The sequence below is a fragment of the Podarcis bocagei genome (assembly GCF_964188305.1).
Source record: "Podarcis bocagei genome assembly, chromosome: 2".
In the NCBI taxonomy this organism is placed as follows: Eukaryota; Metazoa; Chordata; class Lepidosauria; order Squamata; family Lacertidae; genus Podarcis; species Podarcis bocagei.
This window is the reverse complement of record NC_138126.1, coordinates 96,581,207-96,596,712: the sequence shown is the minus strand read 5'-3', so window position 1 is coordinate 96,596,712 and position 15,506 is coordinate 96,581,207. Positions and strand designations below refer to the sequence as shown.

At 40.3% G+C, this 15,506-nt stretch overlaps 1 protein-coding gene across 5 annotated transcripts in view; it reads right to left on the bottom strand.

The window, feature by feature from the left end:
* The window catches only part of JMJD6 (jumonji domain containing 6, arginine demethylase and lysine hydroxylase), a 79,493-nt gene that overhangs the window by 61,164 nt on the left and 2,823 nt on the right, over nucleotides 1-15,506 (bottom strand). For 3 of the 5 annotated variants that reach the window (XM_081185415.1, XM_081185414.1, XM_081185416.1), the window contains exons 2-6: nucleotides 15,082-15,470; nucleotides 13,541-13,827; nucleotides 10,750-10,885; nucleotides 9,649-9,787; nucleotides 8,776-8,903 (exon numbers count right to left, since the gene is read on the bottom strand). In XM_081185415.1, the coding sequence (XP_081041541.1) occupies nucleotides 8,776-8,903; nucleotides 9,649-9,787; nucleotides 10,750-10,885; nucleotides 13,541-13,827; nucleotides 15,082-15,470 (1,079 nt within the window). Of the gene's footprint in view, nucleotides 1-3,955; nucleotides 4,985-6,905; nucleotides 7,811-8,775; nucleotides 8,904-9,648; nucleotides 9,788-10,749; nucleotides 10,886-13,540; nucleotides 13,828-15,081; nucleotides 15,471-15,506 lie in introns of those variants that run through there. The other 2 variants (XM_081185412.1, XM_081185413.1) reach the window with 2 other exon arrangements.

Below are 15,506 nucleotides of genomic sequence, written 5' to 3'. Positions count from 1 at the left end.
TCATATGGACACACTCAATATGGACATTTCTGGATTTTGAGTATCTAGCGAAGAAACACCCAAAACTTGATTATTACTTTTTTTTTTTAAAAAAAAGGGAGTATGGTATAAGAACATAATAAGAGCCTGCTGGATGAGGCCAGTGGCCCATCTAAAGCCAGCATCCTGTTCTCACAGTGGCCAACCAGATGCCCATGGGAAGCATGCAGCCAGGAACCAAGTATATACAGTGGTACCTCGGGTTAAGAACTTAATTCGTTCTTGAGGTCCGTTCTTAACCTGAAACTGTTCTTAACCTGAAGCACCACTTTAGCTAATGGGGCCTCCCGCTGCCGCTGTGCGATTTCTGTTCTCATCCTGAAGCAAAGTTCTTAACCCGAGGTACTATTTCTGGGTTAGCGGAGTCTGTAACCTGAAGCGTATGTAACCCAAGGTACCACTGTAGTCTTATGTGACTGAATATTTGGTTCTCAGAACCTCTGACAAAAAAGGGAAATCTATGGACTGGGAATCCTTTTGAAGATTCACCGATGAAGAGCCATAGATCTGTACAAAGGGTTGATGTGGCAATGGGTAGGGAACCTGGTGCCCTGCAGATGTTGCTGCTCTGCAACTCTCATCATCCCTGAAAATGAACCATGCTAACTGGGACGGATGGGAATTGGAACAAAACTTCCTGAGGGTCACAGGTTTACCTTTCCCGGTTATAAGGAAGTGGTGGCATGGTTTGCCAAGATTCTCCCCCTCCCCCTTACTTAAATGACCAGGTTGTTGTTGTCTGCTCTCCTTAGTCCAGATCACCCCATTTTTTTGGAGATAAAGGCCAGTTCTTAATCAAACGGGTTCTAATTTTCAACAGACCAAGCTGTTCCACAGAACACTTGGCTAATTTCAGCAGTTTGCTGCCCTCTACTGGAAAAGGGTAGTCCTCCAAACAAATATCTAAGCAGGAAATTGACAGCAAGGACAACTGCAACTATGGTGGCGATATGCAGACTCAATCGCTGTAGAATGGAATGGACCTTATTGAGAAAAACAAGGTAGGAAAGGATAGTTGAGCGCCAGCACTATTTCCAATGCACAAAGACATGTCAACCTAATTTGTAAACAACCAGTGTGTTTGGATAGCCAATGCACAACTAAACCATGGCATGGTAACAGAGCAAATTACCGTATTTTTTGCACCATAACACTCACTTTTTTCCTTCTAGAAAGTAAGGGGAAATGTCTGTGCGTGTTATGGAGCGAATGCCTGCGGGTGGCGGGGGGATCTGCTGCAGTCGTGAGCAGAGGATCCATGGTTCCCCTTCCTTCCCTCCTCCGTGGTTACAAAGCATGGATCCACATGGATCCTCAGGATTTTTGCATTGGGCTACTCCAAACTCACTGTCAGATCACATGTCTGTGGCCACAGCATGAACCACAAAAATCATATATCCACTATTTCGTTTAGAATATTTTTTTTCTTGTTTTCCTCCTGTAAAAACTATGTGCGTGTTATGGTCTGGTGCGTGTTATAGAGCGAAAAATACGGTAGTTGAACATCTGAAGTGGGACAGAAAATCCCCCTTCCCTTCTTGCTATTATGATTATTTGATAATTAGGGAATTGCCTTCCACATACATGGTCCCAGGAGGCCTACAGCCATGTCCTTAAAAGGCAGAAAAGAACGACCCAGTGTAGGTTTAAAATCACAAAATGAACACCTAAGGCAGGTAACTTTTCAATTAGCTGAAAAGGCTTGCAGAAACAAAAGTGGTATGAGTTGTTTCTAGAAATCATACATAGTGGGCACCTGCCATTATCTTAGCAGGAATGCTGCTCCATAGAATAGGGGCAGCTATACTGAAAGCCCTAATCTGAGTTACTGTGGGGTTGACTTTTGGTACCTCTGGAACTTTTAAAGACAAACTCTCCTACAGAATGCAGTATATAAGGGATAGATAAGGGGAAAGTGCCTGGTAGCAGACTGACAGCCAATGCAAATCCCGCAAACAAGATGGTACCATACAAAAGGGAGTCTACCAGAAGGACAGTGAAACTCTTTCCCCACCAATGCTGCAGAGGGAGACCATGAAGATAAAGGCAAAGCTGCAAATAAGCTGTTGTTCAGGTTCAAGAATCTAAATCCTGTACCACAGAATTGTAAGAATTTGCAAAGTCTTAAGAAACTGATGTAGGTGGCTTCCTACAGAGTTCAATGGGGCTTACTTTCTAGTAACCATGTATACTTGGATCACAGCTTCAGCCATTTCCTGGGCTGGCTATTGTAGGACCCTGCGACCACCATTCAACTATCAGACTGCTGTCTTGAAGTTAAATGGAGTATTATTCATAGCTGCTGGCAGAAACAGGAAAGGCCAAATTTTACAGTGGGCTGCACAGGAGGCAAACATTGTTCATTGCTGAATGCACCTAACTGAATTAGAAAAAAGTAGAAGTGAATACTGGACCCATCAAGGATATGGGGTCTCATAAAAATTGACCACGTTGATACACTGGTATATTAAGCTGGAGCAAGTTTGGGAAAAGAGGAACTTGTGGACAGTAAAGCAAATAGAACAAGGGATAGAGGTATTCTGTGAACACTTGCAACCTCAGACACAGAACATAGGCAGGAAAGTGTGTTAAATGTTTAGGGTTTTGATTGGGACATCTGGTGAATACTTTAAAGGATCATAACAGGGAATTGTATTATTTTCAGAAATCTCAGCAAGACCAGGTGAACACATAACTGGGATGAGCTCATGGTGGGAAAGGCTACTGAATTCTGCAGTGTAGGTCAAAGTCACATGTGGAGAAAGAGGGAGAATCAGAGGGGCGTTATGTTTGAGACAGCCACCTTATATGGAACCCAAGGTTTAAGAACTATAGAAAAAGGGGCAAAAGCATGATGGGTGTGATTCTTTTGGATTTGGACCACCAAAGCTGTGGGTGCATATGGGACTCTGGGGTGACAGGTAAGAACTGCTACCTTAAATCTCTACTGTTTAAGAAATGCCTTGTGTTTCTTCTTTTCAATATTTGTGTGACTTTATGGTTTTAAATGTTTGTAAGAAATTGTGTGAAACTTGTTTAAACCATAACCACATTTGTTCCGATTGCACTTTAAATCCAGAGAAAGACCAAGGTCAACAAAAAGATGATTGGAAAGCTTTGTAGGTGCTTCCAGATCAAACTCTGGTAACTAATTAAAGTCTCCTAAAAATAAATTCCTACAATATAATTGCAGAGGTTATATGGCCATCTGCCATGTGATCTAGTTGAGATTCTTGCATTGTAGGCGGTTGAACTAGATGACCCCAGGGTACCTTCCACCTGTACAATTCTATGATAATAGACTATTCCCTTTTTTACTATTGATGAGTTTTCTAGTAAAACATAGCTAATTCCTCTCAGCCGCATAACTATAGCCTAGCACTGAGTAAGTAGCACACCGCCTAGCATGCATAGAGAGCGAAGCAGAGATTCACAACTTCTTTTCAGATCTATGCGGTTGCTCTGGCTAAGTAAAGGATATTGTAACTTCCAGTTAAGCCATATCAAACTTATGTTTAATTTGTCTGATATGGCTTAACCGAAAGCTACAAGTTAATTAAAGGCAATCTGTTCTGTCTCTGATATCCTTATCGAGGCTACACAAAACTAAAGGCCAATTCACTGTTGCTTTCAAATGTATGTATTGCAGAAGCACAAAGTCACATTGGGCTTCTGATTTCCTCTATGCAGAAGGGTACAATAATATCTAAAGCATTTCCTAGAAAATGCAAGGCAGTAATCAGGATACAAATTCAATAAGAAGTTGAAGCTCTAGCAGAAGATATATTGTAGTTAGCATGCTGCACTGCATCAAGTATTTCAGAATCCTACAAATTGTGACACTGCAAGTTAGTTACTGCACATAAGGAAAAAGATTATCACCCAATGTTTAGATGAAAGCTAAGTACAAGTGAAGTAATGGAAAATAAGGCTTTATTTTAAAAAATTTAAAAATGAAAAACATGAAAATCATTCAGAGAACAATTCAGAGCACTCCCACCCTGGTTCCATTAAATGATTAGACTTAACAAGCTGTTAGCGGAGGTGGCACTTTAAATGTTGCTGAAACAGTCCAGAAACTTCGCCCCTCACAAAAGGGAAGAATGGAGCTCTAGTCTAAGGGCCTCTCAGGTATCCTCAACACAATGACACAGTCATTAGGAATTCGAGAAATAAAAGGTTTTAGCACAGTTCCCCAAGTAAGAAATGGCTGTTGCTGAAAGCTGTTCAGAAAAAAGGTTGATCCAGTTTAACTGAAATATGCAAGAAGAGCTAATAAACCCAGGGCTTTCTGTGCTGCAATCACAAGCTCTCAGTGAAATTTTTCATCGGATGGGTAACTGTAAAACATGCATCCTTTTAAAAGGATGTTCTAATAACAGTACAGGATTAAGGACCTGAAAATAAAGTCTGAGCTAGAGATATATTGATTTGTAAAACCCCTGTTGTTTAATTAGTGTTTAATAATGATCCTGGCTAGGATCATTATAATCTCAGAAGTTTCTAGGTATCATAGTTATAAAAAAGGCAAGTATTAGCCATTGGACTTTTAGGCAGCAACTTCAGGTCTAACTGCAGCTGGCATAATATAAACACTGCATTAGTTTTCAAAGAGGCACATTAAGGGGGGGTGTGTGAAAAGCAGTATCTTTAAAATAAGAGTTGTGATTTAAACAACGATCAGCTGTAAATTTTCTCGGCAAGGATTATTTAGAAGCAATATTGCAGTTTTCACACTCTTGTCACCCCATCACAAAGGAATCATTAAACCAGAAGCTTGGAGTTATTTACTTCTGCTTGCAACCCTGGGCAAGTAAAGAATTCAGGATCCTTATTCCCAACCCACGGCTATCTGAATGATTGGTACTTAACAAAACCAATTTACTTTCCTCCAGCATGACAGCTGCCTGGCTTCAACTCCGCAGAACAGGAATATAGTTGGCATCTGGCAAAACAATGAAAATGACAACACTGAAAGAGTGCAACTGAAAGGAGCTAGCCAGCTACTCAGATGCAAGATGTACATTCCTATAAATAAAATCTACAACTTTTTTAAAGAAAGAAAGCCCAAGTTTAATGTGGGTTTTTTTCATCAGTTTGGGAGATCTGGAATAAAAATATTCCCTAGTACAGTAACAGAGGCAAATAGCATCTACAAATGAACAAATCCCACTTGTGGAAGATATACATTTAAAAAGGACACTGACTGTAGCTGAACGCTGACATGTTCAGTTGCTTGTGGTAACTATTCCTAAAAAAATATAATTGGATTAACCAGTTATGCCAAATATCCATCAGTTTTTGATACAAAGAAAAAAGCCACCCAAGTTTGTGTTTTAATGGCATATTTGATACAAGACAGAGAAAGTTAGCATATTGTACCCAAATGGCAGGGCTCTTCAGCCTCACCCACCAAGCATACTTAGCCCCCAACTTCCAGATGAATTTCACTGATCAACTCAGTGAAGGTTTGTAATCCTAGTTTAAATAAATGTACATGGCTGAACAAATGTATCTGCATCCCGGTATGACAAACAGGAATTAAGACTTCTAGGTAAAGATGACATTCCCTGCAAACCTAGTGTATAAAGGCCACACAGAATGTATTACACAAGTCTCCTTTTTTAAACACAGAAAGCAAAACAAATACACTTTCAATATTCTAAACCTCATGGTTGCAAGGAATACTTTAACAGCACTGGCAGATTTTGCCAAATTCTGATTGGCATGCCGAAGGTTATTGGTGCAATCCACGGTTGTCAAACAACGTAATAGCAGGAAGCAAGGCTAGAAAAGACCTTTGCCCAAGATATTGAAAATGCCGCTGCCAATGAGTAAATATTGGGCTGACTCAGGCTGCTTCAAATGTTCTGGTCAATGTTAAGATATCTATACTAGTCCTAATTCCTTTCCTGTTGCTGTTCATCTGCCTCCTGAGTTACGAGTTCTTGGGTACCAGGCCACAAAAAATTGGAACATAAAGTTATATAGATACAGCTTCCCAGGAAGTTGTAAAATCCAGGGGTATGCAAGGTAACTTCACCTGGTTACTTTCATCTGCTATAAATTTTGGAAAGGTGTTTGTGCGTTCGCTATGCATTTGGATCCTTCTTAAGATATTGTAACCAAACTTTGCATGATGGTTACTGAGTTCAGACATCAGGTTCTCCTCAATGTTTGGATGCAATTTTGAATCAAGGTAGTAGACTGAACCTTACAAACGATACTGATTTTAACTGCACTGGCTGAGCAGCATCAGGTACAAGTCTGCTAGTTTAACTCAAGTGTTTTAAGGAAAAAGAGCCTGGAAGAAAAGAGTTATGGGATACAGAAGGCAGCCATCCTTTTAACACATACTGTTGGCATTCACAAAAAATGATAGTTTTGTGCAAGTATGGAGTTAAGGCTGGCAAGTGATATATGGATCCCTGCCTGAGTGATATGGTAGTATTTTGGAAATGAATAATTAGTACTTTCACAATGCATCAGCCAGTAGATGGGAATTCTCCCTAGGTTGCTGGTAATGGGGTAAGCAGAAAAACAAGAAGAGAATTTTGAAGCATACCCAATTAATCATTAAACTTGCTTTTAAGTGTTATTGGGACATCAGATCTTTTCACTATATTGCAGACCTTCAGGGTAGAGACTGTTGTGTATGGAGGTACAAAACCCATCTTAACACATAACACCCATCTCCATTAACGAAACAAAAAACCTTGAAGCAGCAACATATCCTGAAAGAATACAGCTACCTTAAGATACACACAACCACATCTTATTTCAAGACAAAACACACACACGTAAAAATACCTGCCATATTACAACAGCAGATACGAGTAGGAAGTTTCTGGGCTGCAGAGAAGCAGTTCTTCATAAAATGGGTTTTTTATTGTATTTTTTCAGACTCCATACACTCCATATAAAAAAGCTTTACCTTCATATAATGTTTCCAGAAGCTCCCACAGGGAGAGGTAAAAGAGGCAACTACAGCTTCTTCCATACCTACTTTTTCTGGGGCAAACTTACAAACTTACTGCAAAATCCAGCAGCTTTTCTTTAAAATAGAAAGCATATGTAATTGTGGAAATGGACTGCTGGTTCACACATTACATATCTCACAAATCTTATTAGTCCATGGTTGGTTTGGTGTCATCAACAAATTAAGAATTACAAAAAGGTGCTTCTTACAGGGTGATCATTTTTTACACAACAGAAGGGTACTTAGTTGGATACAGTTAACACAGTGTCTCTTTTTGTGCTCTAGTTAAAGGATCTGCTGACTAGTTACACGCAGCAGAGGTGATAGTTCTGACCTCCAGTTGTAGTGCACGAGAACTCAACTTGTAAACATATGACAATGTTGGAACTTGACACAGGCTTTCAGGAGCTACCTGCTTATTTTTAAGATTACGTTTTGAATAGATATTCCCCATTTTCTTTTGCCGACTGCACAGAGTTGTGATCCACAGCACAGCCTTGCAGAGGGCAGCATTGTCTTCTGATGTATAACAAAGCTTGTTTGATGGAGTGCAGAAAGTTTTGAGAACATAGAAATCTTTAGTTTTCTCCTTTAGTAAGCAAGAAGTCAGCAGGTAATGGCAAGTAGAAGTTTGGATTTAAAAAATAATAAAAAGGAGTGGTGAAGACTTGAGAAAGCTCCAAGCATACAGCTGACAGGAAGAATAGAAGACTGTTGGCTGGCTGCAACTGCCTTTAGATGGGTCTTGTTATCTTTCAGGGATGAGCACGGCTTCCACAAGATTCCCTAATCCTGTCAAAAATAACAACAAAAATAAAAACACAACTTCCTGTCATGTCAGGGCATGCATCTTTTAGCTTATGTAAGATGGCAGTAAAAAAAAAAACTTTTCATAGAGAATCTAATGCACCTCAAGCTTCTTGGAAGTAGCTCCAACATTTTCTGCAGCAGAATCAGAAGTGGCTAGCCAATCATATGACTATCTGAGAAAAGTACTGACATAAATAGCTGGGAAAGAGCCTTTAATTACCCATCAATTCCCATCCTGCTAGCCTTCAAACCACACAAGCAAGAGAGATGAGATGCCATCTTAAGATGTTTACCTCAGCCACAAGCCTTACCAAGAGCAGGACAACAGCTCTTCAGAGATCCACTTTTTTGTCTTAAAAGCAGAAACTCCTAAGCTTTATATCAACAGGATCCACCAACAGATAGTATGATCCACCTGCTGCCTCTGAAGAATGACCCAGTGGTACAAGAGACACCATTTCTTTTCCTTTGTTACCTACCACCCACCATTGGAAGCTTACCAGGCATAAGCTCTGACCTACTATTTGAACATCAACATCATCAACACCAGAGATACAAGGCTACAAAAAACTACAAAAAACCTGAGAAGTCTCTTCCAAGATAGGATTAGCTATTCAAGTCTCACTTAACACCCCTATAAGCATGGAATCTGATTCTCTCTCCTAGGATTTTTATACCTCAATAACATTACCATTTTCAAGGTTAGGAGTTCTGAGTTGGACAAGCAATCAAAATGAATCAAAAGTGAAGAAATCTAGCCACTTTTGATAAATAGAAGTCCCAGTTTAGAGCATTAGAAATGAGAAAGGAGATGTGTGGGGTGAGGTGGGTTACAAGCACATGGTGAAGCTCCCTCCCTTTATGGACAACTCCCCTATGCTCTCCTTGTCTGCAATTAGCAGCCCAGCCCCACAAATCTGATTAGTTTCCATAATTTGTTGGGTTACCTGGAGGAGCTGCGCTCTTTGCTCACGCAGTCATCGTGGGAGCTTGTATCGCCATTCCCCATCATGCTGCATGTCCTTCGCTTTTTCCTTCTATGCATCATTCCTTCTGTCTCAGAGCTAGAATCACACTAAACAAGAAATGGCAGTAATAAATCCTGACTATCAAAACAGCAATTCTGATCACTGATTAGTAATAACGTCTACATTGTCTGAGGAACAGCATTATTTCATGGTGACATCTGAAGTGATTACGAGGCTCCTAGAATCTGAGCTGTTAAGAGGCTATTATATTCCTATTTGGATGTCCAAAGATGGGGTAGAATGCAATTAAGTCTCATTTTTGAACATGATGGCTACACCTCTAGAATCTAGTCATTCCTGGAGGTGGGCCCATATCAGTTGGGCTTTGGCCCAAGATTTGGAAATTAAGCCACTTCAGTATTCCTTGGTGGACTGTGCCTGGAGACTGACTTTTTCAACTCCCTAGATCTTACAGTGGCATATCACATGTACAAAAGAAGAAAAAAACAAGCATAGCTCAATGGTGACTGAGTGTGCTCACTGCCCACAGAATGTTGCTGTCTATTCAAGAGGAGGGAAATGAAAAATGTGGTGGTTGACCCTGAACAGGAACATCCCACACTGCCACCTTTTGCTGAAGATTCACTTGTTGATACTACTGACCATCAAAACCTTTTAGATCATCTGCAGGGGTTGGGGAATATAGAAACCATTTATAGATAGGACCAGGACTAGTGATGCAATCATTTTTGCTAAAGCACACCACCTGAAAGTCAACATCCCCCACTCCATAACTGTTGTCATACAACCCCACCCATGACAACATGTGGCATGTCTGATGTAGTAACTTACCTCTGAATCAGAGTCTGAAGAACTGGAACTTGAAGAGCTGGACGAATCACTAGAACTATCAGAAGCAATGCCTGTTGATTCCTGTAAGTCAACAGAATCTGCTAGTGCAGCCAGCTCAGGATGTTCCTGTTTTAGGACCCTTGAAGACAAATTTTCAAGAAATATTTGTTGGCAAACAAACTAATGGATATACACGCAGATGGCAACATTATTGTACATTTTGCACCTGCCCGTATGACACAGCAGACTATTTCACTAGCCAAATGCATCAGCTACAATTCTGGAGTCTGTGTTTACATGCAACTTGGAGCGTTTATTAAAAGTAATTTAACAATATTGACTGGGGTTCTCATGTACAGTATCTAGGTAAAATAAGAAATGGGATACAGATGTTCTCAATTCCCAATATGCTGCTTAAATGTGATCCAAATTCATTCAACAGTTCAAGCTAGCCTGTTCCCGTCAGTGTAACCATTGCAACTTTGAGCTTGCCACCAAAAATACCAGTTGCTGGAAACAACAGGAGAGGGCTATTGCCCATATGTCCTGCTTGTAAGCGTCTCAAAAGGAATCTGAAAGGCGAAAATGAGAAACAGGATGTTGGGCTAGATGGGCCTTCCCTTTTGATCAGTTCAATGGGAAGCCAGATCAGACTACTCACATAGGTAATCTGAGAAATGAGTACTCACAACAGAGTGAGAATGCATCTGTTTCTAGAATAACTTTAACTGATGCTCCTTTTTCACCATGATAATACATTTCAACTACTGAACTAGCATTTTTATTTGATAGTTGGTAATTGTAAGTTTAAACAAAGTGTTCAAATGCATTCCCTGTCTTAAACTATATGTTTTAAAACACAGTTGAGTCACCTTATTGAATCTTGAAATCCAGAAGCCTAATTCTCCTTCTGGACCACATGCAAGATGTTGCTATTAGAAAGCCACAACCTTTTTCCAAAATGCAAAAACAACTACACCTTCATCACTTCTGTCTTTCAGATATTCTGTCAAGCATCATCCCAAGTGTACTCAGGAAGCAACATTTAGCTTGTACCACCAGCATCTGGGAAACCACAGAAGTAATGATCACATCTCTCACCTGTACCATTTTCTTGATAATTTTGGTCTTCCCCTTACTGTCTTGTGCCACACCACAGGGAAATTTGTACAGCTGGCAAAGTTCTGAGTGACAGCAATAGTTGTGTCAAGATTGAGAACTACATGCCACCAGCCACCTACAAATGCAACACCACATAAGGTTATAAGCAACCAACTGAAGGAAGCACATTAACTATGCTATTTTTAAATGTAGGCTTGAAAATAGGGAAGAGCATGTTTGGAAACAGAGGTGTATAAGAAGCATCTTTGAAACCCATGTCTCCTGTACAATACTCATTCCAATAATGTCTTGGGATAAACACAAAGGTTTACAAACTTGGTCAAAAATGGCAGCCACCTCTGCCTTAAAGGTGTGAGGAAAGGGAGAATTTCTTCAGCTTTCTAAAATGTAGTGAGAGGTCGGCAAGGCCCTCTGCAAAAGCTACTGCCCAAGTATTCGGTAATGTGCAAGAAACTCAGGGATGGGGTCTTTTCTAAATCACTTCAGGCCAGGCTTTAGCAGACAACAAAAACAAGTTGAGACTTTTCCTGCTTTTATAAACAACCCCAGTTCCTAGACAGTGGTCATCTTCACACATTGTGATAAACCATGCAGTGTTCAGCATGATGTGCATGAGTTGTGTGGCTCAGACTAATGTAACCCATCCTCCCCACAGTCAAGAGGGCAACTTCAGCAGCATTTCATTTTACTTTCACTGGAACAGGAAAATGTTCTTAAAACCCTGACTAGCTTAAAAAGCGAGTTTCAGAAACCAGGGTTTGAAGCTGGCTTGTTTTGAAACCGACAACCAACTTTGTTACAAGCTGCAATCCTTGGTCTTTACAACAGGACAAGCTGAGATAAGTGAATCTGAACAATGTCAAAATCTTCCTCCTTGACACGGAGGACAGAGAAGAAGTATGTAGACCAAAGGCTTACAACCATAAAAACAATAATGAAGAACAGTATCCTGCTGCCTTATAAACAAACTGAAAAAGGAAAAAAAACAACCTAGTTTGGGAGGAAAGGCAGGGTATAAATTTATAAATAAAGCAAACCCATATATGGGAATGAAAATGAGTATTTTTGTCCCCAAATCAACCCCTGATTGACATCGATGAAGAAAATTCAGAGCAGCAGAGCATGACACTACATAAGAGGAGGAAAAGGGACTGCTTAGCAAACAGTGGATGAAATAAAAGGGTTTCCTTATACTCTGGGACTGTTCACCTGATGAGCCATCCTTCTAGGACAGCCTTCCCCAACTTGGTGTCCTCCAAATATTTTACACTACAAATCTCATCAGCCCCAGCCAGCATGGTTGATGGTCAGGGCTCATCTGGACCTACTCTATATGTTCTCCACAGAGAGAACATGTGATGCAGTCCAGTCCCTTGCAGATTTACCTGGAAGTACGCCTCACTGGGTTCAATAGGATTTAGAGTGTTCACTTACTTGGAAGTCCTACCAAACATGGTGAGACTTGCTTCCAAATAAATCTGTGGAAGGCTGGGCTGTTAGCCCCAGCATCCAATCAATATATCAAGTAAGACAGAAGACGCAATGAACTTTAAATGATAAATGAAATGGAAGCACAATAGGTTGGTTTTTATTTGGGATCTTATTGTTTCAACTAAATAAAACTATTGTATTTAAACAAAACTGTTTTGTTTTGCTTCAGTATGGTTTTAAAAGAACAAAGGAGTCACAGAAGAATGGAATTCTGTTTCCTCCACTGTTCGTGGCATACTTAATATGTAATCTATGTTGCACAGAAACTCTGTGTCAAATACCAGAGATCTATTTTTAAGATCTGACTTTTTATGATGAGAATATTAATTTCCCTCACATATGAAGCTACAATTAAAGACATGATCAATTGATTACATTTACACATTTCTTATGAAAGGAATAAGCACCTAAGACAAAAACAGTTTGTAAGGGAAACTGACAAGGCAACTCATGCTAACTGAAGACTGTGATATATTTCTGATACAGAATCAACAGTTCTACAAAGACAATTGTCAACTGACCAAAAACCCCCCAAACACAAGAGACGGAGGCCTACTCCAGTCTGGTTATTATGTGACATCTGGCTCACGTCCTAGAAGTGTGCATTTAAAAGCCAAAAACCTGATCTGGTCCACAGATCACAGAACCAGTATTTGCTACTGGGTCAGCCCCAACCTGCCAGAGACCATAATACCCATGTACTTGAGTTTCTGAAATTAAAAGTTGGAGGCAGAAGGAGAGAGATTATTTCCCTAAGGAACCAATTGAAATGAGGGTCCAAGTGTTTGCTTCCCTGCTTCATATACCTTTTCTGGAGAGATGCAGGTTTGTACAGATGTGACAAGAGGTGCTAGGCCTTTTGTTAGAGACGCAACGCAAAAGTGATTTTAAGAAGCAAGATCAAGTGGAGTCCACTTGTCCACTTTCGTTTTCTGCTTCCCTTTCACCGTGGAAGTCTCAAAGCTGACAAATTATCTCGCCTATTGTGCCAGTTAATCTGCTCGGAACTGAAAGGACATTATTCAAGGGGCTTCCTCCCACTTCCTAATCTTCAAAGGTTTAGCACATCTCCATCTCGGTTGCCTTGCTGAAGTATACATTATTTCAGGATTACCTCCCATCACATTTGCTATGCTCAACACACACAGCCTAACATAATAGAATCTATGAAGAAGAATCTTATGACACTTTGCTTTGCATCTGTCCAGGCTTCGATACTGCACCAGAAGTGTATCTTCTATAACTTCTCTTCAGCACAAAACTTAATAAAAGCCCTTACCTGGTACAAAAACAGTCTCTCCTGGTTTTTGCACAATTTCCAAGGGTTTGAACTCAGAAGGCCAAGTGGGGAGCTGAGTCCTTGGATATATCACCCTGAACCAAGTGATGGCTTCATCTTGTTGGTTCCCTCCTTCCTCACGAGTCACTTTGATCAACTCTCTGGGAGTGCTGGTAGGGAAGAGGCACCAGCGTTTGTATCCTTGGACTAAGGAATTCCAGGCACTGGTTCCCAAAGGGTCAATGTGGATGCCTGTACCAGATCGAGGAGGACCCATCACAAACCATCTGCACAAAGGGAAAAACCCAGCAGGGTTACAAACAACTCCGCTATTTTCCTTAACGTGTTTCTCAAAAGCAAGTGTTTTCTTTCCATTTCCAAAGCAGTCTGAGATAAGTTTGCTTTATCTTTTGTTTGTATTTGAGGAGAGATGAAAGCAAAGAGATGAAAGAATGATAAAAATTGTGTTGCTCTATACAAGTCAGACCACTAGTTCAATATTGCCTAGGTTAACCAGCAGCTTTCTCCAAGCTCTCCGGAGGCCTTTCCCAGCCTGCTATTCATTTAACTAGAAACTGCATTATTCCGCCTCCCATCCAAGACGAACCCTTCTTCAACCCAGCTGGCTGAGTTATCCCAGAACCTGGGGAGACGTCTCCATAGAAATGTTACAAAGGCAATTAAAAGGTTGATGGCATATAAAAATTAAATTAAAATTTATGATTATGCCAGCATAATGTGAACTGCCCGAGATCTATGGATTAAGGGCGGTGTACAAATCTAATAAATAATAATAGTAAATGGTAAAAAAAAGCCTACAGAAGGCAAGACAGAAGGCAATTTTACCCAAATGAAGAAGTTAGAATACCTTTTGAAAAAGGAAGGTGTAAGAGACTGGGGCATTTTAATTTTATTTCTCATATTGTACTGCAATTTGGAATTCTATGTAATGCAAATATTGTAATATAGCAAAATATAGTAAAAGAAATAAAAGAAGCAACAAAAAATCAATTGGAAATTATGTAGCACTTAGCACAGTTCTGTGGGGGGCATGTTTGGGAACCAATGATCTGTACCATAATTTTGTTACTGAAATATGTTAACATGGTACAAGTGTGAAACTGCGGAAACCCCCTCCAAAAGTAAGGAACCCGATTACCCTGAGATGTAGCTATGAAAAGTATTTATAAGCTAAGGAAAATGCACTGCAAAGAATGTAAGCCAAAAATGCATAAATGCGTACTGTCACCAAAAGGGTGACAGTAGGAGTGAGGAGGAACATCTGGCGTTGGCATAGGAAGTACAAGGTCATTTCTGTAAAATATGGGTCTTTTATGTCTCTCCATTTCTCATTAGCTCTTCCCTATTATGTTTTTTGTTAACTTTTAGTGAAAGTTCTGAAATAAAAACAACTCTGGCGCACCTATGCTGTATATGCAGGGAAAATGGAAAATGTTGGACCCCTGATGGACTGTGCATCTGTTTAAAAATCACTGCCCTTTGCTGTTTCTATCCCGAGGCATCAAATAACCAGTTTATACCTGTAAGGTGGCCTTCTCTTCTCGCCTGCATACTTGAACAGGTCATCTGTGAAAAACTTAGGCACCCTGTAATCCTCCAAGAGTTTTCTACGCTTCGGGTGCTCTCCATAGCTGCTGTCGAATATATAGAGGGGACTGTCATCCCGCGTGGTCTCCATGTATTCAATGTAATATTTCATTTTCATCTTGACAGAATACCCATCATTGTCCTCCCCACACTTGAATTTCTGGTTCCTGTATTTGCGTTTCAAACGCTCCAGGGTCCATTTCTCTTGAGCTGGCCATCCTGCCTGAGCATTTAAGAGGACAACCGGCTTGTAAGGCTTCTCAAAACGTTCAATAAATTCTTCCACTGACAAATGGAGTGCGTCTGCCCTTTCCACATTGTCCTGAAAGATGGATAAAGTGTTCTCAATGCAGGATAA